Source organism: Moschus berezovskii, chromosome 18 (genome assembly GCF_049115385.1).
Source record: "Moschus berezovskii isolate FMDL1 chromosome 18, NW_MosBer_1.0, whole genome shotgun sequence".
NCBI classification, from domain to species: Eukaryota; Metazoa; Chordata; class Mammalia; order Artiodactyla; family Moschidae; genus Moschus; species Moschus berezovskii.
Genome location: NC_142477.1, coordinates 43,593,073 through 43,618,953, shown reverse-complemented (window position 1 = coordinate 43,618,953; position 25,881 = coordinate 43,593,073). Strand labels below are relative to the sequence as shown.

The following is a 25,881-nucleotide window of genomic DNA, read 5'->3' as shown; positions in this document are numbered from 1 at the left end:
GGTCTGGCTTTCCTGCTGTCAGTTGGACATTCCATTCAACTGCCTGTGGTGGGCATTCCAGCCCACTGACCATGCCTAGTTTGTGTGACTGACTTTCACCAGGTAGAACAATCAACAAAGTCACCATAAAATTTTGACCAACACCAGGCCAGTAAAGTGACCACTGAAAACGATTTCCAAATTTGTGATCAATGGACCCACGTTTAAGGAGAAGGGAACTCCTTTGGTCTACCAAAATGGTTTGAGTTTCAGTCTCTAATTTCTTCCTTCTCAGATACTCTGGTCTCCACCAAAAGGACACTATTTGGTGGGATGAAGCCATTTTGTTGGTCAGTAGGCGCTCAGAAGCAAGAAAATGTCCCAGTGGTAGAATACAGCATCATCTTCCTCAGCAGCAGCCCATTGCTGGAAGTTTCCAGAGCATTGTGCCAATCGAGTGGTGGAGGGACTTTCATTTAGAGAACCTATGTGAGCCTTACGTGAGAAAATTACAAACCTGTTTCTTGGATTTGTTAGCCTTACTGTTTCTGATACTTAGGTGCTGTCTCTTAGAGAGCCTGAAACAGCGAAGACATGGCTGAGGACATGGAGGAATCTGCAGGTGAGCATCACTGGACCCTGAGGAGTTAGATATTTTGTGTCTGTGTGACCATACACATATGGTGGGGAATAGTGAGCATGACTGAGGGAGATCTACACACCTGAAAGGTTTTATGAAAAATTATATTAAAGTAAGATTGTTTCTCTCTACGCTCCCTTTATTCCAAAATAATACAACTCATCAGATTGTAAATTATAATTATAAAGGACCAGTGATGGACTAAGAGATGATTGGGTCTTACCTCTTTAAAAAATGTATAGTCTATTTGAAGAGAAAGTGGCTACAACACAAAGGCAGTTTCTTGTTTAATCTTCAATGCTGGCAGAGTCCTTTGGAAATATTCTGCTTTGCCAAAAACGACTATATGAAAGGGTTATGTTGTTTGATTTGGAGGCTTGTGGAAAATCATCACATCCAAAAATATCCCTCCTACCAACTTGCCGTGTGGTGTGAAATTTCTCAGTTCCCTTGACTCAAATATGTCTTTTCAGTTTTCCAACGTGCTTTAGTCAAATAATTCCTGGAATATGCAAGTCAAAAATATTTGGATCATTTTCAGAAAAGAACAAGGTTGCATGAGCGTGGTACCAGAAGAGCTGGCAGGCCCAAAAGGGAAGTCAGAGGAAAAGAGGATGTGAATACATAAGATGGAGGGGAGCATGGAGGAAGGAGGTAGAAAATAACCAGTTCTATTGCACTCCTGCCTTCCCCTACTCAAGTCAGGCATAAGGGGCTCAAATCGTGAAATGTGAGAGCTGAGCCTTGCTGAAGAGGATATAGAGTGATACCTACATGACTGGAGGGATTAACTGGGACATAGCATCTTGTGTCTTCCCCTCCATGTTTAATTTAGGTTTTGAAGAAAAAATACTAAGCATCTTCTATTGTCAAGCATATGAAATATAAATGACACTGTTCCTTCCATCAAAGAGCTGGCAGTCAAGAGGGAAGAGGAGAAAAGTAGGAGGAAGGGAGAAAGGGAGAGAGAAAAGAGAGGGAGAGAGAAGGAAAGAAGAAGAGAGAGGAGAGAAAGAGAAGGAGAGAGAAGTGAACACTGCAAAGGAATTAACAGGAGGGCATTTCAGCATGTGCTTGTTTTCTTTAATATTTACAATGTTGTATTGGTTTCTGCCATATTTAATTCTTTTCCCATCCATTTTAGAGATTCTGGGAGATATTAACCTCACTCTTGGCATGCTGAACAAGGAAGATAATATTAGCAAGGTAAGGAAAACAGAGAAAAATCTCTTCCCCATTCACTTTTTCTAGTCCAGTTATTGCAACATTTCACTTGCATCCTTCTTTGCTTCAACTTCCTCTTTTCTTTCTGGCTTCTTAAGTGGTATTCAGTTTTTCAGAAAATGCACTTTTCATGGAAGTCATTTTCATGTTTCCACCATGACACGTGTCATTTGAGGATTCAGAGTATCCAGCTGTAGAAACTAGCAGAAGAATGTCCCCTTCCACAACCTTATGCAGATAGATGTGGAAAGAGGGGGATGTCAGAGTCACAGACACATGAGTTAGAGCCTACTCCTGTGTACTCTGAGGGTTAGCAGACATTTTTTTGGTGCGGACCAAATGTTTTATGAATGTTTTGGACACAACCAAATAACCTGCAAGGAATTTCAGGGCTCCTATGAGAAAATTCCCAAAGATCAAACCAGTCAATCCTAAAGGAAATCAACCCTGAGTATTCACTGGAAGGAATGAGGCTGAAGCTGAGGCTCTAACACTTTGGCCACCTGCTGGGAAGAACTGACTCACTGGAAAAGATCCTGATGTTGGGAAAGATTGAAGGCAGGAGAAGGGGGCAACAGAGAACGACATGGTGTGTCCATCATGGACTCAATAGACATGAGTTTGAGCAAACTCTGGGAGACAGTGAAGGACAGGTGTGCTGCAGTCCATGGGATCACGGAGAATAGGACACCACTTAGTGACAGAACAACGAACAACAGCAATGACTCATCTGTAGTGCTATTTCACAAATAGAGATGTATTTCTCTGAGATTGGAAGGTTTTTCTGGCTTCAATAACCTTTCATAAAATAACAAAGCTATCCTTCATAGAACACTTATCTAGGGCACTTGATTCTTTCCAAACAATAATGCATTGTATTATGCTCACTCCTCACAACTTTGTGATATAGGTATTGTTATTTCCATTTAACAGCTAAGAAAAGTGAGGCCCAGAGAAGTCACATGCCTGAGAACAGTATACAAGACCATTTGACTCCAAAATAATGCTCCTAATCATTATTCAATGTAATCTCCCTGTGAAGGGCAGTGCCTATACCTTTATCTCTTAATCCAGTGGTTCTCAACCCTGACTCCATATTAGAATCCTGTACGCAAAGTGAGTTATCTCATACCTTAAACACAGGCATAGTACCTCAAGGTAACATGCCTGAGGCTCTTGGAGATTTCAGAAGACCAGTCTCTCATCTTCCAAAGGCTTTGTGGCCACCTAAGAGATTGAGGTCTCTTGTTTTTCCTATTCTGTTGTTTTCCTCTATTTCTTTGCATTGATCACTGAGGAAGTCTTTCTTATCTCTCCTTGCTATTCTTTGGAACTCTGCATTCAGATGCTTATATCTTTCCTTTTCTCCTTTGCTTTTCACCTCTCTTCTTTTCACAGCTATTTGTAAGGCCTCCTCAGACAGCCATTTCGCTCTTTTGCATTTCTTTTCCATGGGGATGGTCTTGGTCCCTGTCTCCTGTACAATGTCACGAACCTCCGTCCAGAGTTCATCAGGCACTCTATCAATCAGATCTAGTCCCTTAAAACTATTTCTCACTTCCACTGTATAATCATAAGGGATTTGATTGAGGTCATATCTGAATGGTCTAGTGGTTTTCCCTACTTTCTTCAATTTAAGTCTGAACTTCGCAATAAGGAGTTCATGATCTGAGCCACAGTCAGCTCCTGGTCTTGTTTTTGCTAACTGTATACAGCTTCTCCATCTTTGGTTGCAAAGAATATAATCAATCTGATTTCGGTGTTGACCATCTGGTGATGTCCATGTGTAGAGTCTTCTCTTGTGTTGTTGGAAGAGGGTGTTTGCTATGACCAGTGCATTCTCTTGACAAAACTCTATTAGCCTTTGCCCTGCTTCATTCCATGCTCCAAGGCCAAATTTGCCTGTTACTCCAGGTGTTTCTTGACTTCCTACTTTTGCATTCCAGTCCCCTATAATGAAAAGGACATCTTTTTTGGGTGTTAGTTCTAAAAGGTCTTGTAGGTCTTCATAGAACCGATTAACTTCGGCTTCTTCAGCATTACTGGTTGGGGCATAGGCCTGGATTACTGTAATATTGAATGGTTTGCCTTGGAAACGAACAGAAATCATCCTGTCATTTTTAAGATTGCATCCAAGTACTGCATTTCGGACTCTTTTGTTGACCATGATGGCTACTCCATTTCTTCTAAGGGATTCCTGCCCACAGTAGTAGATATAATGGTCATCTGAGTTAAATTCACCCATTCCAGTCCATTTTAATTCACTGATTCCTAGAATGTCGACGTTCACTCTTGCCATCTCCTGTTTGACCACTTCCAATTTGCCTTGATTCATGGACCTAACATTCCAGGTTCCTATGCAATATTGCTCTTTACAGCACTGGACCTTGCTTCTATCACTGGTCACATCCACAACTGGGTATTGGTTTCGCTTTTGCTCCAACCCTTTATTCCTTCTATAGTTATTTCTCCACTGAGCTCCAGTAGCATACTGGGCACCTACAGACCTGGGGAATTCCTCATTCAGTATCCTATCATTTTGCCCTTTGTTACTGTTCATGGGGTTCTCAAGGCAAGTATACTGAAGTGGTTTGCCATTCCCTTCTCCAGTGGACCACATTCGGCTGTGGTCCATGTGATCAGATCTGCTAGTTTTTTGTGATTATGATTTCAGTTTTTCTGCCCTCTGGTGCCCCCTAGCAATACCTACCGTCTTATTTGGGAAGCAGAAGATATTAAGAAGAGGTGGCAGGAATACACAGAAGAACTGTACAAAAAAGATCTTCACGACCAAGATAGTCACGATAATGTGATCACTGACCTAGAGCCAGACATCTTGGAATGTGAAGTCAAGTGGGCCTTAGAAAGCATCACTACTAACAAAGCTAGTGGAGGTGATGGAATTCCAGTTGAGCTATTTCAAGTCTTGAAAGATGATGCTGTGAAAGTGCTGCACTCAATATGCCAGCAGATTTGGAAAACTCAGCAGTGGCCACAGGACTGGAAGAGGTCAGTCTTCATTCCAATCCCAAAGAAAGGCAATGCCAAAGAATGCTCAAACTACCGCACAATTGCACTCATCTCACACGCTAGTAAAGTCATGCTCAAAATTCTCCAAGCCAGGCTTCAGCAGTATGTAAACCGTGAACTCCCAGATGTTCAAGCAGGTTTTAGAAAAGGCAGAGGAACCAGAGATCAAATTGCCAACATCCGCTGGATCATGGAGAAAGCAAGAGAGTTTCAGAAAAACATCTATTTCTGCTTCATTGACTATGCCAAAGCCTTTGACTGTGTCGATCACAATAAACTGTGGAACATTCTGAAAGAGATGGGAATCCCAGACCACCTGACCTGCCTCTTGAGAAACCTGTATGCAGGTCAGGAAGCAACAGTTAGAACTGGACATGGAACAACAGACTGGTTCCAAATAGGAAAAGGTGTACGTCAAGGTTGTATATTGTCACCTTGCTTATTTAACTTATATGCAGAGTACATCATGAGGAACGCTGGGCAGGAAGAAGCACAAGCTGGAATCAAGATTGCTGGGAGAAATATCAATAACCTCAGATATGCAGATGACACCACCCTTATGGCAGAAAGTGAAGAGGAACTCAAAAGCCTCTTGATGAAAGTGAAAGAGGAGAGTGAAAAGGTTGGCTTGAAGCTCAACATTCAGAAAACAAAGATCATGGCATCTGGTCCCATCACTTCATGGGAAATAGATGGAAAAACAGTGGAAACAGTGTCAGACTTTGTTTTTTTGGGCTCCAAAATCACTGCAGATGCTGATTGCAGCCATGAAATTAAAAGACGCTTGCTCCTTGGAAGGAAAGTTATGACCAACCTTGATAGTATATTAAAAAGCAGAGACATTACTTTGCCAACAAAGGTCCGTCTAGTCAAGGCAATGGTTTTTCCCGTGGTCATGTATGGATGTGAGAGTTGGACTGTGAAGAAAGCTGATCGCCGAAGAATCGGTGCTTTTGAACTGTGGTGTTGGAGAAGACTCTTGAGAGTCCCTTATACTGCAAGGAGATCCAACCAGTCCATTCTAAAGGAGATCAATCCTGGATGTTCATTGGAGGGACTGATGCTAAAGCTGAAACTGCAATACTTTGGCCACCTCATGCGACGAGTTGACTCACTGGAAAAGACTCTGATGCTGGGAAAGGTTGGGGGCGGGAGGAGAAGGGGACGACAGAGAATGAGATGGCTGGATGGCATCACCGACTCGATGGACATGAGTTTGAGTGTACTCCGGGAGTTGGTGATGGACAGGGAGGCCTGGCATGCTGTGATTCATGGGGTCGCGGAGAGTCGGACACGACTGAGCGACTGAACTGAACTGAACTGAACTGAAGAGATTGAGAAGAACCCTCACACACACATCTGCTCAAGGCATGTAGTTTCCAGAGGCTGGAGCTCTGTGGAAGGGAGTTCACAGCTTCTCCTCCACAAAGGCATAGAAGAAGCAAGGGCTTACAAATCCCCTTTAGGAACAAGTTGCATAACTTTGCAGCCTCTTGGGAATCACATCATATTCCTTAATGCTTCGGTGCTCTTTGGTAGTAAAAGCAACAATTAGGGTGATGGGCATTTCCATTGCCCTCAGGGCCCTACAACAGAGAATTTGAAGAGACTTTAGTATGTCAAAGTAGCCCATCCCTGCCTTCAGTTAGATATTGCCTTAGAAATATAGTCATATTAAAACTATATGTATGAAAGGGAAAATTAACAACAATGCAATAATAGTGGGAGATTTTAATATCCCACTTACATCTATGGATAGATCAACTAAACAGAAAATTAACAAGGAAACACAAACTTTAAATGATACAATAGACCAGTTAGACCTAATAGATATCTATAGGACATTTCACCCCAAAACAATGAATTTCACCTTTTTCTCAAGTGCACACCGAACCTTTTCCAGGATAGATCACATCCTGGGCCATAAAACTAGCCTTGGTAAATTTGAAATCATTCCTAGCATCTTTTCTGACCACAATGCAGTAAGATTAGATCTCAATTACAGGAGAAAAACTATTGAAAATGCCAACATATGGAGACTGAACAACACGCTGCTGAATAATGAACAAATCATAGAGGAAATCAAAAGAGACATCAAAATATGCATAGAAATGAATGAAAATGAAAACACAACAACCCAAAACCTTTGGGACACTGTAAAAGCAGTGCTAAGGGGGAAGTTCATAGCAATACAGGCACACATCAAGAAACAAGAGAAAAGTCAACTAAATAACCTAACTCTACATCTAAAGCAACTAGAAAAGGAAGAAATGAAGAACCCCAGGGTCACTAGAAGGAAAGAAATTGTAAAAATTAGGGCAGAGATAAATGCAAAAGAAACAAAAGAGACCATAGCAAAAATCAACAAAGCCAAAAGCTGGTTCTTTGAGAAGGTAAATAAAACTGACAAACCACTAGCCAGACTCATCAAGAAACAAAGGGAGAAGAACCAAATCAATAAAACTAGAAATGAAAATGGAGAGATCACAACCGACAACACAGAAATACAAAGGATTATTAGAGAATACTATCAGCAATTATATGGCAATAAAATGAATAACCTGGAAGAAATGGACAAATTCCTAGAAAAGGACAACTTTCCAAAACTGAACCAGGAAGAAATAGAAAATCTGAACAGTCCCATCACAAGCATGGAACCAGAGACTGTAATCAGAAATCTTCCAGCAAACAAAAGCCCAGGTCCAGACAGCTTCACAGCTGAATTCTACCAAAAATTTAGAGAAGAGCTAACACCTATTCTACTCAAACTCTTCCAGAAAATTGCTGAGGAAGGGAAACTTCCAAACTTATTCTATGAGGCCACCATCACCCTAATCCCAAAACCTGGTAAAGACCCCACAAAAAAAGAAAACTACAGCCCAATATCACTGATGAACATAGATGCAAAAATCCTTAACAAAATTCTAGCAATCAGAATCCAACAACATATTAAGAAGATCATACACCATGACCAAGTGGGCTTTATCCCAGGAATGCAAGGATTCTTCAATATCCGCAAATCAATCAACGTAATACACCGCATTAACAAACTGAAAAATAAAAATCATATGATTATCTCAATAGATGCAGAGAAAGCCTTCGACAAAATTCAACATCCATTTATGATAAAAACCCTCCAGAAAGTGGGAATAGAAGGGACATATCTCAACATAATAAAAGCTATATATGACAAACCCACAGCAAACATTATCCTCAATGGTGAAAAACTGAAAGCATTTCCCCTAAAGTCAGGAACAAGACAAGGGTGCCCACTCTCACCACTACTATTCAACATAGTTCTGGAAGTTTTGGCCACAGCAATCAGGGCAGAAAAAGACATAAAAGGAATACAAATTGGAAAAGAAGAAGTAAAACTTTCCCTGTTCGCTGATGACATGATCCTCTACACAGAAAACCCTAGAGACTCTACCAGAAAACTACTAGAGCTAATCAATGATTACAGTAAAGTTGCAGGATATAAAATCAACACACAGAAATCCCTTGCATTCCTATACACTAATAATGAGAAAATAGAAAGAGAAATTAAGGAAACTATTCCATTCACTGTTGCAACGAAAAGAATTAAATACTTAGGAATATATCTACCTAAGGAAACAAAAGACTTGTACATAGAAAACTATAAAACACTACTGAAAGCAATCAAAGAGGACACTAATAGATGGAGAAATATACCATGCTCATGGATTGGAAGAATAAATATTGTAAAAATGAGTTTATACTACCCAAAGTAATTTATACATTCAATGCAATCCCTATCAAGCTACCAACGATATTTTTCACAGAACTAGAACAAATAATCTCACAATTTGTATGGAAATACAAAAAACCTCAAATAGCCAAAGCAATCTTGAGGAAGAAGAGTGGAACTGGGGGAATTAACCTGCCGGACTTCAGGCTCTACTACAAAGCCACAGTCATCAAGACAGTATGGTACTGGCATAAAAACAGAAATATAGATCAATGGAACAAAATAGAAAGCCCAGAGATAAATCCACGCACCTATGGACACCTTGTCTTTGACAAAGGAGGCAAGAATATAAAATGGAGAAAAGACAGTTTCTTTAACAAGTGGTGCTGGTAAAACTGGTCAGCCACTTGTAAAAGAATGAAACTAGAACACTTCCTAACACCATACACCAAAATAAACTCAAAATGGATTAGAGAGCTAAATGTAAGACCAGAAACTATAAAACTCCTAGAGGAGAACGTAGGCAAAACACTCTCCGACATAAATCACGGCAGGATCCTCCAAGACCCACCTCCCAGAATATTGGAAATAAAAGCAAAAATAAACAAATGTGACCTAATTAAAATCAAAAGCTTCTGCACAGCAAAGGAAACTATAAGTAAGGTGAAAAGACAGCCTTCAGAATGGGAGAAAATAATAGCAAATGAAGCAACGGATAAAGCATTAATCTCCAAAATATACAAGAAGCCCCTGCAGCTCCATTCCAGAAAAATAAATGACCCAATCAAAAAATGGGCCAAAGAACTAAACAGACATTTCTCCAAAGAAGACATACAGATGGCTAACAAACACATGAAAAAATGCTCAACATCCCTCATAATCAGAGAGATGCAAATCAAAACCACAATGAGATACCATTTCACACCAGTCAGAATGGCTGCTATCCAAAAGTCTACATGCAATAAATGCTGGAGAGGATGTGGAGAGAAAGGAACCCTCTTACACTGTTGGTGGGAATGCAAACTAGTACAGCCACTATGGAGAACAGTATGGAGATTCCTCAAAAAATTGGAAATAGAACTGCCATATGATCCAGCAATCGCACTCCTGGGCATACACACCGAGGAAACCAGAATTGAAAGAGACACATATGCTCCAATGTTCATCCCAGCACTGTTTATAATAGCCAGGACATGGAAGCAACCTAGATGTCCATCTGCAGACGAATGGATAAGAAAGCTTTGGTACATATACACAATGGAGTATTATTCAGCCATTAAAAAGAATACATTTGAATCAGTTCTAATGAGGTGGATGAAACTGGAGCCTATTATACAGAGTGAAGTAAGCCAGAAAGAAAAACAGCAATACAGTATACTAACGCATATATATGGACTTTGCTGCTGCTGCTGCTTCTGCGTCACTTCAGTCGTGTCCGACTCTGTGTGACCCCATAGACGGAAGCCCACCAGGCTCCCCCATCCCTGGGATTCTCCAGGCAAGAACACTGGAGTGGGTTGCCATTTCCTTCTCCAATGTGTGAAAGTGAAGTCGCTCAGTCGTGTCCAACCCTTAGTGACCCCACGGACTGCAGCCTACCAGGCCCCTCCATCTATGGGATTTTCTAGGCAATAGTACTGGAGTGGCTTGCCATTGAGATGGAAATGATAACCCTGTATACGAGACAGCAAAAGAGACACAGATGTATAGCACAGTCTTTGGGACTCTGTGGGAGAGGGTGAGGGTGGGATGATTTGGGAGAATGGCATTGAAACATGTATGTTGTTATATGTGAAACGAATCACCAGTTCAGGATCGATGCATGTTACAGGATGCTCGGGGCTGGTGTGCGGGGATGACCCAGAGGGAGGATAAGGGGAGGAGGGAGGTGGGAGGGGGTTTTGGGAGGGGGAATTCATGTACACCCGGGGCGAATTCATGTACACCCAGGGCAAATTCATGTCAACGTATGGCAAAACCAACCACTATAATATTGTAAAATAATTTGCCTCCAATAAAAAATAAATAAATTAAAAATTTAAATATATATATATATAAATGGATATATATATATATAACTGAATCACTTTTCTGTGCAGCAGAAATTAATACAACATTGTAAGTCAGCTGTACATCAATTTAAAAACTAAAAGATAGATGGAAAACAACAATAACCCAGTTTAGACAGCTAATGTCCCAGACTTCACCAAAGGCTGGAGTCATCCCACCAGGCAGGACTCTAACAACTGAGGTGCTTGCTGAGGGCAAAAGAAATACGGAATGAACAGTAGTTGATAGTAGCTGTAAATACTAGCAGGTGGCCTTGTGGCCAGCCCTGGAATGAGGACTCTAACAGTTATTTCTTCCTTACTTTGATGTGAATATATTTTAATCAATACTAACCAAAATTGAAAAAAAAAAACAGGTTTTAGAATGAACTTTGCTTTACCCATAAGCCTTTGATTCCTAAAGATGCATATTATGATAAGTGCATGTGTGCTCAGTCACGTTCACTTCTTTGCTACACCTTGGACTGTAGCCCGCCAGGCTCCTCTCCTTGGAATTTCCCAAGCAAGAATACTGGAATGGGTTGCCATTTCCTACTTCAGTGAATTTTCCAGACCCAGGTACCGAACCCACATCTCTTGGGTCTCCTGCATTGGCAGGCAGATTCTTTGCCACTGTGCCATCTGGGAAGCCCATATTATGTTAAGGAAGCCTCAATTAAGATATATAAAATCTCATAGGGATACATTGCTTAGTTTAATGGCGTTATTCATCTGGACATTATCTGACTCTTAGTTTTGCAACTCAAATTTCTGTGTGTAACTTTGTATGTTCACAGGAAGACATTTATGGTCATCTCACTTCCATTATTCAGAATACCGACATCTTGGATGATGCAATTGTCCAAAGGTTGATTTATTATGCTTCTAAGGACATGAGAGATGACAATGTAAGTTTGATCCTTAATGATGCATCAGTGTCAGGGCCAGTAACAGGTCTTTATGTGATGCAACTGCACTCATGTAGACATCTGTAAACTTTTTTACATCACTGCAAGGATCATAGATCACTTCTATTTGCTTTTCATGGTAACTTGGATATTATTTACCCCATCACAAATGAGGAAACCGAGGTACAACTTCGAAAAGTTTTAGAAGTAATATCCCATTCACTTTTAGATGAGGAAGTTGGCGCTTAGAGAGATTGTTTGCAAAGTAACACAGCTATCTATCAACAGAATGAATAAACTAGAACCCAAATTTCTTGGTTCCCATGTGAATTCCTATCTTTTCATACACCTAATTGTCCATGTATACTAGGCATTGTATCTGAAAAATTATTTGTAGAAGTAGTTTGAGTCTTACATTATTTCCTTCCAGAAAGGTTTTTTACTTTTTTACCTGCTAAGGCACAAGCAATTTAATTTCAGGGCTTGGGATTTTTCTGGGCAACTTCCGTGACTCAAGGTTGGACTATAGTCCATGGAGAGCCAATTTAACCTTCCATATCAATGCAGCCCTTTGAGGTCTTAAGCCTGAAAGGTAAAACATAGGATGACCCGGGTCTCACTATTGGTTGGCCCTGAATTCTGATTATTGTCCCGAAAAGCTCCAAAGAAGCCCCAAAGGCAGGGTTTGTATCTCTGGATTTCCAGTCTTGTCCAGATTTCAATTCAGTAATTCATTCCACTTTATATTGTGATTATCTTTGATGTTTCTATGAGATGTTTCTATGTTTTTAACATCTTGCCCAGCACTTTTTCTTTTCCTCAGCAGGAAAGTGGATCAAATTGACTTCATTCACCATTACTAAAAGCAAAGGCCCCTCCAAATATCTCCAACACTAAGGATAATTAGATCAGGACAATACTAAAACTCAAAGCTCTGGACTCCCAGCCCATTTTTTTTTTCTCCATTCCCTTCAGTAATTCACATCACTTAAACATAAATCTTAAGTTCATGGTACCTGATTAATTAGCTAGAAAATATGCATTGCCTTGAGCTTACAAGAATTCTATGAAAACCTGGCTTTGAGGTGCTTTTGAATTACCTCTGCTTCCCAGCTGCTGACATCTACCCTAGAGTCTTCCACACAAGGTTTGAAACAGCCTGTTCTCCCTCGATTGAAAAGGTAGAGGACTTATAAATATTATGTCAACTATTTCCCCTCTGCTGATTCTTGCTGGTTGTTATTATTATTTTCCTTTTCTTCTTCAGATCCTCAGAGAAATCAGAATGCTAGCTGGGGAGGTACTGGTGTCTCTTGCTGCACATGACTTCAACTCTGTGATGTATGAAGTACAAAGTAACTTCAGGATTCTGGAGCTACCAAACGAGTTCGTTGTGCTTGCCCTGGCTCAACTGGCAACCAGCTACGGTACGGAGGGAATAGCCTCCACATTTTCCCTGGGAAACCATCATTTTAAATGGAAGCAAACAGCAGAGGGGGAGGGTCTCTTCTACTTCCTTCTGTACTAAAGAAATACTGACAGCAACGTCTGGGCTACTGCTTGTGAGCTTAGATGGGCCTGCTCGCCAGTCATGGGTCCACGCTGCTCTGAATTTAGCTGGACTTTCTCCCACCCTCACCTTTCCTTTCCTCTGGCTTTGTGTTTGCAGAAGCACATTTTCCACAAGCCATATTCTGCAAACCACTCAACTCTAACATGAAGTAGGGGTTTCCTAGGATGCTTTTTTCTAAACTACGTTATTTAACAGATATTTATTGAGCACCTATCCCCTGTGCTAGGCCCTGGGGACACAGACAAGTTCTGGTGGGAGGGATGAACATTAATGAAATAATTATCCAAGTAAGTAATTGCTATGAAGCAACAGGTACAGACAACTGATAGAAAGCACCTTGTTTTAAGGTGCTCTAACTCCAGTAAGTCCCCCAGATATGACTGAGTTCCATTCCAAGAGTGTGTTTGTAAGTCCAGTTTGTTCATTCAGTCCAACAAGGTTAGCCTCGCATGGTCGGCTGTATAGTTCTGTACTGTAATAGGTTTATAATAATTTTCACACAAATAATACATAAAAAATGAACACAAAATATGAAGAAAATATTTTACTCTTACTGTAAAGTACCTTGAAAAGTACAGTAATCCCAAGCTACATCACCACAGCTTTTGTGCTTGCTTCCAGACATGATGGGCTTGTAATAAAAATACTGTACTTCTGTACTGTCTCCAGTACTGGACGGTAAAGATCATATCTACTTGCACATGACATTGCATACCAGACACATGAACTAACGTATGAGACTGGACATGCAATTGCACATTCTCATCTTTGAAAGTTTGCAACTTGAAGATTCATATGTAGGAGACTTTCTGTACAGCCTGGCATTGGGGGGTGGGCATGGGACAGAATGGCTTCCCACCACACCTCATCTGCTTTGAAATGCTTGTTAACTGATGATGGTTTGCGGAGCTGTAACAGAACTTCCTCTTGTGCGCTTCCTGCAGTGTCCCAGAGTATTCCCTTCATGATGATGACCCTGCTGACCATGCAAACCATGCTCAGGCTGACCGAGGAGGAGAAGATGAAAGGAGCTTTCTGCATTGGTGGGTATCCTGGTGGTTTCCCCTTTGTTAAGACCAGACTATAAGTGGAGCAAATGTCTTATTTTTCCTTCACTCTTGTCCTTTCTAGTAATAGTATCTACCATTTACTGAGGGCCTTCCACATGGAAGGGCTTCTGCCAGGAGTTACCTCTGTCAATCCTCACTGCAACTCTGCAAAGTACTATTAGCCCATTTTACAGATGAGAAACTGAGGGTCAAGGGAGTTAAGCGATTTTCTCTCAAAGTCATGACAGTCAATGTGGTGGAGAGGTGGCATTCAGATCTATATGACCATCCAGTCCATATTCTTTCCACTGTCCTACCTAGTCAGTTTCTACTAGTCTCCTTTTTCAACTGGATCACACTTTCTCTAGTGATTATGAGATCTTACTAGCTCTTAGCCATAGGCTAAATTTTGGTATCTCTTTGTAATGCAATATTGTGAAAATGGTAAGTAAACAATCTAATAGAAATACAAGCAATCATAAAATCAAGGAAAATGGGTAAACTACAATCACAAGTCCCTTCTACCCCAAAACTGAAAGACATCTATAGTAATCAACAGTCTGCAGAGAATGACATGCCCTTCAGTTCCTGGAAAAAGCATTCTCTGCACAATAAGAGGCTTCTTGGATGAGTCTGAAGACCTGGACTCTCTCCTCTGATCAGTCTCTGAGCCATCAGGTGATTCTGTCCTTCTCTCAACCTCAACTTCACCTCTAAAAACAACAAATGAAGTGACTGCTGAGATTTCTTCCACCACTGACATCTCTGTGACTATTATTTTATAGTATGTTAAGGCCCATGCTGTCAGAAATGTCTTCTTTACTTATCATCCAAGTCTTCTCTGTTCTATTTCGCCTGTTTCTTCTTGTCTGTCCTCAATAAAGGTAAGATTTGTACCTGATAAATATTGAGAATTTGCTATCTACCTGCCAAGGGTACTTTTAGATTATTATTTCATCTAACCCTCACAGTTACTGCATTGAGTGGATAACAATTTCAGTTCATTTTACAGATGAGAAATTTAGGCTTAGAAAGTTTAAACAGCTTGCCTGCAATCACATAGCCAATACTTGGCAGAGACAGGATGTGAAGTGTGACAGACTAAGTCAAGGACTCAAACTACTATACTAGATTAGCAGTTTTCAATATTTTTTTTATTTTCCCTACTTACCATCACAATTAACATTGTGTTCCAGCAAAACAACATTTGGTGCCTCTAAGTGCATTTCTACCTCCAGTATTAATAACCAAGAAGGTAAACAAAAAAAAAATCAGAAATCACAATGCAATGAATAAGGGAATTCTTATCTGTGTATTATAAAGGTATCTAAGTGCTCTTTGGTCCTAAAGCAACCTTTGCCTGACTGCCAGTTAAGGTCACATGTCTATACTATAAAGAAAATATATACAATTTAATAGCCATCCATCTAGCTGTGCAGTCAATCAGCAAAGGAACAGATGCTGTGTTTTTTTGTTTCAGAACATCAACAAACAATGTATGTATACCACACGCACAAAATAGATTTGAGAAAACGTAAGGACTGATGCTAAAGCTGAAACTGCAATACTCTGGCCACCTCATGCGACGAGTTGACTCACTGGAAAAGACTCTGATGCTGGGAAAGGTTGGGGGTGGAAGGAGAAGGGGACGACCGAGAATGAGATGGCTGGATGGCATCACCGACTCTGTGGACATGAGTTTGAGTGAACTCTGGGAGTTGGTGATGGACAGGGAGGCCTGGCGTGCTGTGATTCATGGGGTCGAGGAGAGTCGGACACGACTGAGCTACTGAACTGAACTGAACTGAACATGAGATTATATGAGACTGTGGAGGGGGAGGAATAAACCAATAAATGACCAGTTTTAAAGCTAAGATACTTGGCGTCTTTTCCATAGTATTGTGTGGCATATCCTTGAGAGAATAAACTATAATTTTTTACTATCTAATACAAGGGATAGCATGAGGAGCTGAAGGAAAAAACAATTATTTAATGACTTGATGCAAATATATATGATATTTTGCAGGCTCAAGATTTTTAAGTTTTATTAAAGTAAAACATACATGGAGAAAAACATAATTACCATAAGTATACAAAGTGCTGAGGTGTCACAAAGTCAGCCATCCATTTGACCACCACTCAGGTTAAAACTTTGAACATTACTAACTCCCTAGAGGCCCCCTTCATCTTTTTTCCCAATCATCACCCTCTCCATCCTCTCCAAAAGTAACCACAATTGTGGATTCTAACACCACAGGTTAACTTTGCCTATTTGGGAGATTCATGAATGTTGTTTTGTGTCCATGGAGTCCATTTTCATCTCTGTTTACAGTTACATGTCTATATGACAGTTTTCCATCCTACCTGTTGACAAATAATTTGGATTATTTTTTGTTTGAAACTGTTACCAGAAAGTGAATAGAAACATTCTTGTACAAGGTTTTTAGTGCCTATATGTATGCATATCTAAAGGCTGTATACCTCAGAGCAGAATTTCTGAGTCCTAGATAAAGCACATTCAACTTTGGTTGATAATGTCAAACCATTCTCTAAAGTGTTTGCAGCAGTTCATACTCTCACTAGCAAAATGTCAAAATACCAGCTGTACCTTAGTTTTGTCAATACTTGACACTGACTGCCTGAAATGTTAGCAATTCCGGATGGTATGTTGCAGTATCTCATTATGGTTTTAATTTATATTTCACTAAAGTGACTGGAGCACTTTTTTATATATTCACTTGGTACTGTCATAGATTTTATAGAAATTAATACACATTTGTTAATCATCAGTACACTCTTCTCAGATTATATTATGGCCCATCCCATCTTGATATTTTTCTCAGTCTATGGTTGTTTTTAAATGCAGCCCTAGAGAAGTTCAGCAGAGCCATTTACAAGTACGTCAACCACTGGAGAGATTTCCCCTATCCCAGACTGGATGCCAACCGCCTCTCTGACAAGATCTTCATGCTGTTCCGGTATATCATGGACAAGTGGGCCTCCACGACCTCGCCCACTCTAGTGAGTGGGGCTCAGTATGACTCCAGCTAGCTCTCCTCGCATCCCAATTGAATTTCCTCTCCTCTTTTTAACATGATAATTCATCTTAGTTTTTTTTAAAAGTGATGGGTTGTATTTTATCTGGTTTATTAAGTCTTTTGTTCTTCCTGTTTCAAATCACTATTTACTCATTTATTTCAACTAATATTTGTTGAGTCCCCATGACATATCAGATATCATTCCACATACTAGAGATACAGCAGAGATTAAACAGACCCAAATCCCCACTCTCATGGACCTGACATGCCAATATGTGGAGAGAACAATAAATAACTAAAATGAGCAAAATATATGGAATGTTAGCTATAGCTAACCTATATTTGGACTGAGTCACTGATTAGAAAAAACACCAGTCCACAGAAACTTGCTGTGTCTATGACTATCACAATGAATTAAAATGACATCTGAAGAATGAGATTGACCATTTCACAATAGTGTAATGCCTTATAAAGAATACATTACAAAATGCATTCATATATATAATCCCCTCCTAATCTTACTTAATTGCTATAATTTTTAAGTAAGCTAATTTATATTTCATTTCAATCTCTTTATTGCTATGTTATAAAAGATTTAACATTTAGCTAACTTCTCTAGTTTCTTTTTTATATTTTGAGCTATTATTTTTTTTTAACATGCCGGGATGGTGAAATCATTAGCAAACATGAAATTTTTAAAATACTCTGTAGACATCTTTTCTGGAAGCCACTTGAAAAGCAAAATGCAATTCAAATTTGCTCACTACAAGAGTTAGGCAAGTAATAAGAAGGTGCCCAAAGTAATAAGAGAGCACAGGGAGAGAAACACTTAGCACTCAATGAGTACTAGAAAGGCCATGACACCGGAACTGAGCTTGCAGCCTATGAAGTCATTTACTGCTGGGGAGATGCAGTCACTAAAGAGGGGATAAACTCACTGAAGCATAGGTTGGAGATGGGATAACGCGGCACTTGAGTGAGTTACTTGGGAGGAGGGGAAGTAGGGTGAGGAAAGCGAATATAAAGAGGCAGAAATAAAAGAAACCCAAATGGTGATCTTGGCCAACAGAATAAAGAGCCTTGAATTCTACACAGGATGTTTTTTAAGAAATAAGAAAACATGGAAGAACTTAAGAAGAATGAGATCTTAGAAACTAAGGAGTGATTTTCAAAAAGCAAAGACAGATCTACAGAGACCATTGTTATGGTGCTCAAATAAGGAAAATCTTGAAACATGTCCACTGCATGGAAATGTGGTAGAACCATCTCTTAGACTTAACATACAGTCTTAAGTGAAATAAATGGTTATTGTTATTAGTCACTAAGCTTTTTAAAATTTATTTATTTTTTAAGTGGAGTATAATTGCTTTACAATGTTGTGTTAGTTTCTGCTGTATGATAACGTGAATCAGATATGTGTATGCATATATCCCCTCCCTCTTGAGCCTCTCTCCCACCCCATCCTCTAGGTCATCCCAGAGCACTGAGCTGAGCTCCCTGTGCTATACAGCAGCTTCTCAAAAGCTATCTGTTTTATGCAAGGTTGTGTCTATATGTTTATGCTAGTCTGTCAATCCATCCAATTCTCTCCTTCCCTCGTTGTGCCCACAAGTCTGTTCTCTACATCTGCATCTTTATTCCTGTCCTGCAAGTAGGTCTATTGGCACCATTTTTCTAGATTCCAAGTATGTGTTAATATACAGTATTATTGTATTCTATATCACAATATACAATATGCAAAGAGTTTTCCTCTTTCTGACTTACTTAACTCTGCATGACAAACCCTAGGTTCATCCATATCACTACAAATGACACAATTTTATTCCTTTCTGTGATTGCCACTAACTTTTGAGATGGTTTGCTCTATAGAAAAAGTTAGCTAATAGATAAAAATTATATGATATTAGGTAGAGAGAGCAGAATATAGAATTATAGATTAAAGAATGATGTCAGTTTTTAAGAAATTAAAATACATAGAAAGAGAGAAACGAAAAGGTCAAGTAAAGAAAAAACTTACTGAAAACGTATCAAATAGTGCCTATCCATGAGTACTGTGGGTACTATGTTTTCTGCTTCATCCTAATTTTTGTGATTTCTAAATTTTCATTATCAATATACATTGCATTTATATTTTGTGCGGGTTCACTTTTCATGTCATGTGGAAGCCAGAGTATTGTGGACTGAGAAATAAATGGAAGGTAGGGAGTGGAGATAGCAAAGGCAGACCACTCCTTCAATAAACTTTGATATGCAAGCAAGAAAAGAGAAAGAGAATTGGGTGAGGATAACAGTGGGGTTGAAGTGATATGGAATGAAAAAATTTTTAATGTAAGGGAGGTTTTTAATTTGTTAATATATTCTCATTAGTTGTATAGCACAGGGAGCTCTACTTAATTCACTGGGTGACATGAATGGGAAGGAAGTCCAAAAGAAAGGAGATGTACATATGGTTGATCCATCTTGCTGTACAGCAGAAATTAACACAATATAGAGCAACTATACCGCAATAAAAATTTATTTAAAAATAAAAAATCCACATTGTTGTAAAATAAACTTATAAGTAAATTTTCTAGATTATTGACATTTTAAGCACCATGATGTTTAATAATATTATTCAAAATAATAATAATATTCAGAGGAATACTGAAGAAAATTAAACATTTTTCATGAAAAAAAAATTTAATTTAAAAAAATTTAGTCTGTGGGAACTTGAATAGAATTTGTATCCTACTATTGTGTGAAAATTATTTAAACCTTAATTATGTTGATTGACTCGTGGTGCTTTTCAGATCTACTATATCCTCCTACTTTTCTATATATTTGATTAATTTTTTAGAGTTTAATATTGAAACTCTAATTTAAAATCTTAATTTATTTGCTTAAAAAAATAATTGTAATATATAGTGGAACTACATGGAATATTGTTCTGTATTTTCCAAGTCTCCTGTACCTGTGCTATTATCATACTTTTGTGATTTAAAAAATAAAGAAAGAGAAAAAAATTTTTAATTAATTTGTTAATATAGTAAAATAAACTGGCCATTAGAAAGAGATTAAAGAAATAGAAGAAAGGGGCAAACATTGAAATGAGCATAGATATGGATATGGATGTAGATACAAGTATAAATATAACTCTTCATCATACAATGAATACAGTGATCTTAGCCTAAATATTTTTTGAAAAAACCTTGTTTGGTTGAAAGCAGAGAGGAAAGGTTTTGAAGGTATCAAAAGCTTTTCCTGGTATACTGAGAAATGTACAAAAAGTATAATGATATATTTTATTATATACTTATGTAAAGTATAATAGTTATTATATATCTTATTAATATAAAATTATATATTATACTTTACATATACTATGCTTATACATAATATGTATAATATACATAATATATACAAATATAATGTATTTATACAAATATAATGTATTTATAATATACATAAGCATATTATACTTATGTAAAGTATAGTGAAGTATTATACTTGTTCTAAGTATCTGTTTGCTGCCTCTGCAGATTTTGGCCATCATTAAGGCTCACGGCCCCACAGTGAGCTTGCTGCTCCATCAGGAAGACCTCTGTGAATACGCCCTGGGCCAGGTCCCGTGGCTCCTTAACCAGTACAAAGACAAAGAGATTGACTTTCATGTCACTCAGGTGAGAGCCACATCAGAGAAACTGATTCCCACAGTTGTCCAAAGATCATCCTGAAGGATGTTCATTCTCAGGAGGGGTTAAGGAACTCAGACATGTTTTGGGGCAGCTGAATTTACATACCTCCCAGGAAATATGAGGTAGAGAAGCAGTAGGCCTCTAAGATGACAGAAACTCCAGAAAGGAATTCCTGTTCCGGCTGCTGGGGCACTGAACAAGGTAAAGCAGACAGAATCACTAAAGAAAACGGGTAACCACTGGAAGGATAGGGGTATGTTCTCCTCACAACACAAGATCATTTGCCTTCCACATCCTGTGCTGCTGCTCTGCAGGCAGGCTCCAGCTAACCTTGGAGAGCTTGTATTCCAGAGTCTCAGACAGATACTGACCGCAGCAGTCCTTTACGATGTCAGTCTCCCAAAGGCCTTGAGGAAGTCCATCTTCATCAATTTACTCCACCAGGTGAGAAGACCATGCTGTCAAATCTGTTTCGTTGTCACCAGTTTTCTGTGTTTCATGTCTAGCCCCTTAATTCTTTTTCCTTCTCATTCAGGTGAGCAGAGTTCCAGAGCCTCCAGAAAAAGAAAATGAAATCGAAGCTTCAAACTGTTTCCTCATTCTAGGTAGGACTCAGCATCCAGTGGGCTTTTAATTAAAATGTCTCAGAGTGGTGATGACAAGGATGAAGTGTGAGCAAACTGCCACATTGATCACTTTCACACATACACACAAAACGTTCCTTTGACTCACACTGTTCTGTGTTTTTTCATACCCTACCTGTTCTGAGGAGTGCAGTAGGTGGGGTGACCAATTATCCTGATCTGCCCAGGACTGAAGGATTTCCGGGAAATTAGAACTTTCAGTTTTAAAACCAGAGAAGTCCCAGACATATTTTGGATATAAACTCCTTACTGGGTATGTGGTTGGCAAATATTTTTCCCCATTCCATAGGTTGCCTTTTCATTTTGTTGATGGTTTCCTTTTCTGAGCAGAAGCTTTTTGGATTGATGGAATCCCACTTGTTTATTTTTGCTTATGTTACCTCTGTTTTTAGAGTCAAATGCAAAAAATCTTTGCCAAGACCAGTGTCAAGAAGCTTAGTCTCTATATTTTCTTCTAGAAGTTTTACAGTTTCAAGTCTTATGTTCAAGTTTTAAATTTATGTTGATTTAATTTTTGTGCATTTGTAAATTTTGAGGTAACAATCAGATTTCTTTCTTTTGTATACGACTGTTCAATTTTCCCAGCACCATTCACTGAAGAGACTAATCTTTCTGCATTGTATATATTCCCGGGTCTTTTGTTGAAAATTAATTGACCATATATGTTTGGGTTTATTTCCAAGCAAACCAGTGTGAGTTGGTAACCTTAAGTCTAGGAAATACATTTTTTCTTGGTATTTGTGATTATTAGAAACTCTATCAAACTAATGTCACCCTTTTTTTCTTCCCTGTCAACTCTTGGCATTTATCCCTTATCATTTTCTCCAGCCTTCAGTCTCTTTTTTCTTTTTGCTTTCACATCTCAATCCTGCCCATCACTATGTTAGAATCTGCAACCTGACACAAGTTGCAGAGGAAACACCGATGTCCCAGGGTCAGGATACAAATCTATGTTCTAATGTAGCTTCTCAGGGCAAGGGATAAGAACAATCCTATACCTGCCACACCTGCACCCTCTCCAAAATATGTCATCTCCACTACCTCACTGCATACCTTTCTAGTATGGTCTGCTGCTGCTGCTGCTAAGTCACTTCAGTCGTGTCCGACTCTGTGTAATCAGCCCCTCTGTTTCTATACATTCCAGTTCTCTATGTGCCAGCCTAATTAACTACTTCACTTTATCATTTCCAGCCCAAACCTCTCCACTCTATCCAGACCTTTCTTCAGTTTTCCCTGCTTCCTCCCTACCCCCACCAGCTGCACAGCTGGTGAAGCATCACTTTGATCTCTGCCTCCATGTTCACAAGGCTTCCTTCTGTGTCTGTGTCTTCTATCCAACTCTTATAAAGACACCAGGTATATTGAATTAATATAACCTCGTTTTAACTTGATTTCATCTACAAAGAACCTAATTTCCAAATAAGGTTACATTCACAGGTATGAGCAGAAGTGGGCCTAGCTCTCTTAGGGATCAAACTGTTAAATTCTGTATACTAAAGAAGTATGAGCCTAATAAAATCTGATTACCAGCCGAAGGGTGACTTTGACAATTCTCATAGAATGATCATCTTCCCATTCAGAAGAATTTTACCTAAGGTGAAAATGAGTTCTTTTGACTCCAGTATTTCTTAAACCCACAGCCCATTCAAGCCCTGCAGACCTGATGGATTTTTTTGATGAACAAATGAGAAATAATAATGAAGCCATTCGAATGGGAATCTTGACTTTGTTAAGATCGGCTATCAATGCTGAGGGTAAGAATAGGGATGACACCAGAGTTGCTTCTTTTGTATTAAGAAGCAGATTGAAACCTGTGCATTGTCTCTAATTCTATCCTGTGTCTTTGGTAAGTTTGCTGCTGCTGCTAAGTCACTTCAGTCGTGTCCGACTCTGTGTGACCCCATAGACGTAAGCCCACCAGGCTCCCCCGTCCCTGGGATTCTCCAGGCAAGAACACTGGAGTGGGTTGCCATTTCCTTCTCCAATGTGTGAAAGTGAAAAGTGAAAGTGAAGTCGCTCAGTCATGTTCGACCCCCAGTGACCCCATGGACTACAGCCTACCCGGCTCCTCCATCCATGGGATTTTCTAGGCAATAGTACTGGAGTGGCTTGCCATTGCCTTCTCCGTTGGTAAGTTTACAGAACATCAAATTCAAGTAAAGCTAGGTTTTCTTGGTTGACTATAATCAATCTACTACTTTTAAATAGGCATTTCCAGTTACCTCTGTTCTTTCATGATATTTATGGATACAGTCAGTAAAGGAAGAGAATATTTGAGAATTGAATCTGGAATTGAAAAGAGGTACTGGTTAAGTGGCCCAATAAACTGAGAGTGGGTGTAAGAATGAAAAATGTTCTAAAAATTTGTACTTTTAGAAAAGAGAATTTAATTTTCATATTTCATTAATTCCAAAAACTGTTTATTTTTGCAATTTCAGAATGCATCTTATAATTGATAGCATCTTTAATTATCATTAACCACTATAGTTTTTCACTCTTGGTGAAATATAAACTAACAATGCCTCATAAAATTGATAACTTATATTCAATAAAATATGATCATTCATTTTTGTACAACAAAATAATAGTTTTTTTTTTAAGTCATTTTGCCCTGTGATTTACTGAAGAAGAAACCTGAGGTGGTCTCCAAAATTTAAGGCTAATCCATTAGGTATGATGTATTGACTGCACTTAAGAATCTAACAATTTAAACAAGATTAAGCAAAGTGTAACAGAGAACCAAAAAAGCAGTCAACATCTATAAAGAGTTGAAAAAGGAGAAGGTAGGAGGGAAGTAAATAGCATAAAATGTTAAGGACAAGAGACTTTGCAATTATGGGCCATAACTCTAATCAGTTTTCAACAATTCCAGAACATACTGTACTCCTACTGAAGCAGGCCTCTCAATTTCTCCCTCTGTCTTTCAGAGCCCAAGTTGAGGGATCATATCACTTCAATTGAAAAAGCAGTCAAAGTCGTCATGGATGACCTCAGTATTAAAGTAAGAGAATTAATGGGGACTTTTATTTGGATATTGATAACTTTAGGAGTAAATGAAATGGTTTTGACTCTTTAAGGATGTGCTTATGAGACTGATTTATAAAGAGCTCAGTGATCAATTCTACTTTTATTTTTTTTTTTTCAATTCTACTTTTAAAAGAACTCCATCTTTCTCTAATAAGATAAACTCTATCAAAGTAAAGTTCTGAAGCACATTCAGTTCAAGGGCTTCTCAGTAGGAAAAGAAAAAAAAAAAAAAGATTTTGGCCTAGAGCATGATTCTGCTATGCTAGTTAAATAGTTTAAAAAATTAACCGTTAATTATAAAGGTGATACTTCTTCCTCCAAAAATAATAACCCCTGAACCCTATTTTGAGCAGAGATATCCTATTTTCCAATCAGGGAGCATCTAAAGAAAGTCTTACATGCACAATAGATTTCTCAATATCTCCTGATTATCTGATTAAAGTATTCCATGTTGGAAAAGACATAGAACTTTTATGGGAGAAATTTTTAAAATTAGCAATTATAGTATTAGTTTGTATGAAAATCGTATTTATTAGGATCAAAGCCCTACGCAAAAGCCAATGAAGAGGAGAAAATTCTCCCAAGAGGCTTTGGTCACCAATAACTATGGTTAAAATAATCAAAGCTATGCAATAAATAATAATGGAGTGATTATATATAAAAATCTGACCCAGTAATTGAGCAAGCCAATTGAAACATTGCTAGAATTTAGGGTAGAAGAAAAGAGGACAGAGGATGGAGAAACAGTGGAAACAGTGTCAGACTTTATTTTCTGGGGCTCCAAAATCACTGCGGATGCTGATTGCAGCCAGGAAATCAAAAGACGCTTACTCCTTGGAAGGAAAGTTATGACCAACCTAGATAGCATATTAAAAAGCAGAGACTTTACTTTCCAACCAAGGTCCGTCTAGTCAAGGCTATGGTTTTACCAGTGGTCATGTATGGATGTGAGAGTTGGACTGTGAAGAAAGCTGATCGCTGAAGAATTGATGCTTTTGAACTGTGGTGTTGGAGAAGACTCTTGAGAGTCCCTTGGACTGCAAGGAGATCCAACCAGTCCATTCTAAAGGAGATAAGTCCTGGGTGTTCATTGGAAGGACTGATGCTAAAGCTGAAACTGCAATACTTTGGCCACCTCATGCGAAGAGTTGACTCACTGGAAAAGACTCTGATGCTGGGAGGGATTGGGGGCAGGAGGAGAAGGGGACGACAGAGAATGAGATGGCTGGATGGCATCACCGACTCGATGGAGGTGGGTTTGAGTGAACTCCGGGAGCTGGTGATGGACAGGGAGGCCTGGTGTGCTGTGATTCATGGGGTCACAGAGTTCGACATGAC

General features: G+C 39.0%; 1 protein-coding gene across 2 annotated transcripts in view; it reads left to right on the top strand.

Annotated features, from left to right (window-relative positions):
- Positions 1–573: 573 nt before the first annotated feature.
- Positions 574–25,881, top strand: part of MROH2B (maestro heat like repeat family member 2B) — an 86,788-nt gene continuing 61,480 nt past the window's right edge. For both annotated transcript variants that reach the window (XM_055421727.2, XM_088827565.1), the window contains exons 1-11: positions 574–601; positions 1,764–1,825; positions 11,428–11,538; positions 12,806–12,965; positions 14,056–14,154; positions 17,027–17,181; positions 20,717–20,857; positions 21,224–21,316; positions 21,408–21,477; positions 23,157–23,270; positions 24,444–24,517. In XM_055421727.2, the coding sequence (XP_055277702.2) occupies positions 574–601; positions 1,764–1,825; positions 11,428–11,538; positions 12,806–12,965; positions 14,056–14,154; positions 17,027–17,181; positions 20,717–20,857; positions 21,224–21,316; positions 21,408–21,477; positions 23,157–23,270; positions 24,444–24,517 (1,107 nt within the window). The remainder of the gene's footprint in view (positions 602–1,763; positions 1,826–11,427; positions 11,539–12,805; positions 12,966–14,055; positions 14,155–17,026; positions 17,182–20,716; positions 20,858–21,223; positions 21,317–21,407; positions 21,478–23,156; positions 23,271–24,443; positions 24,518–25,881) is intronic.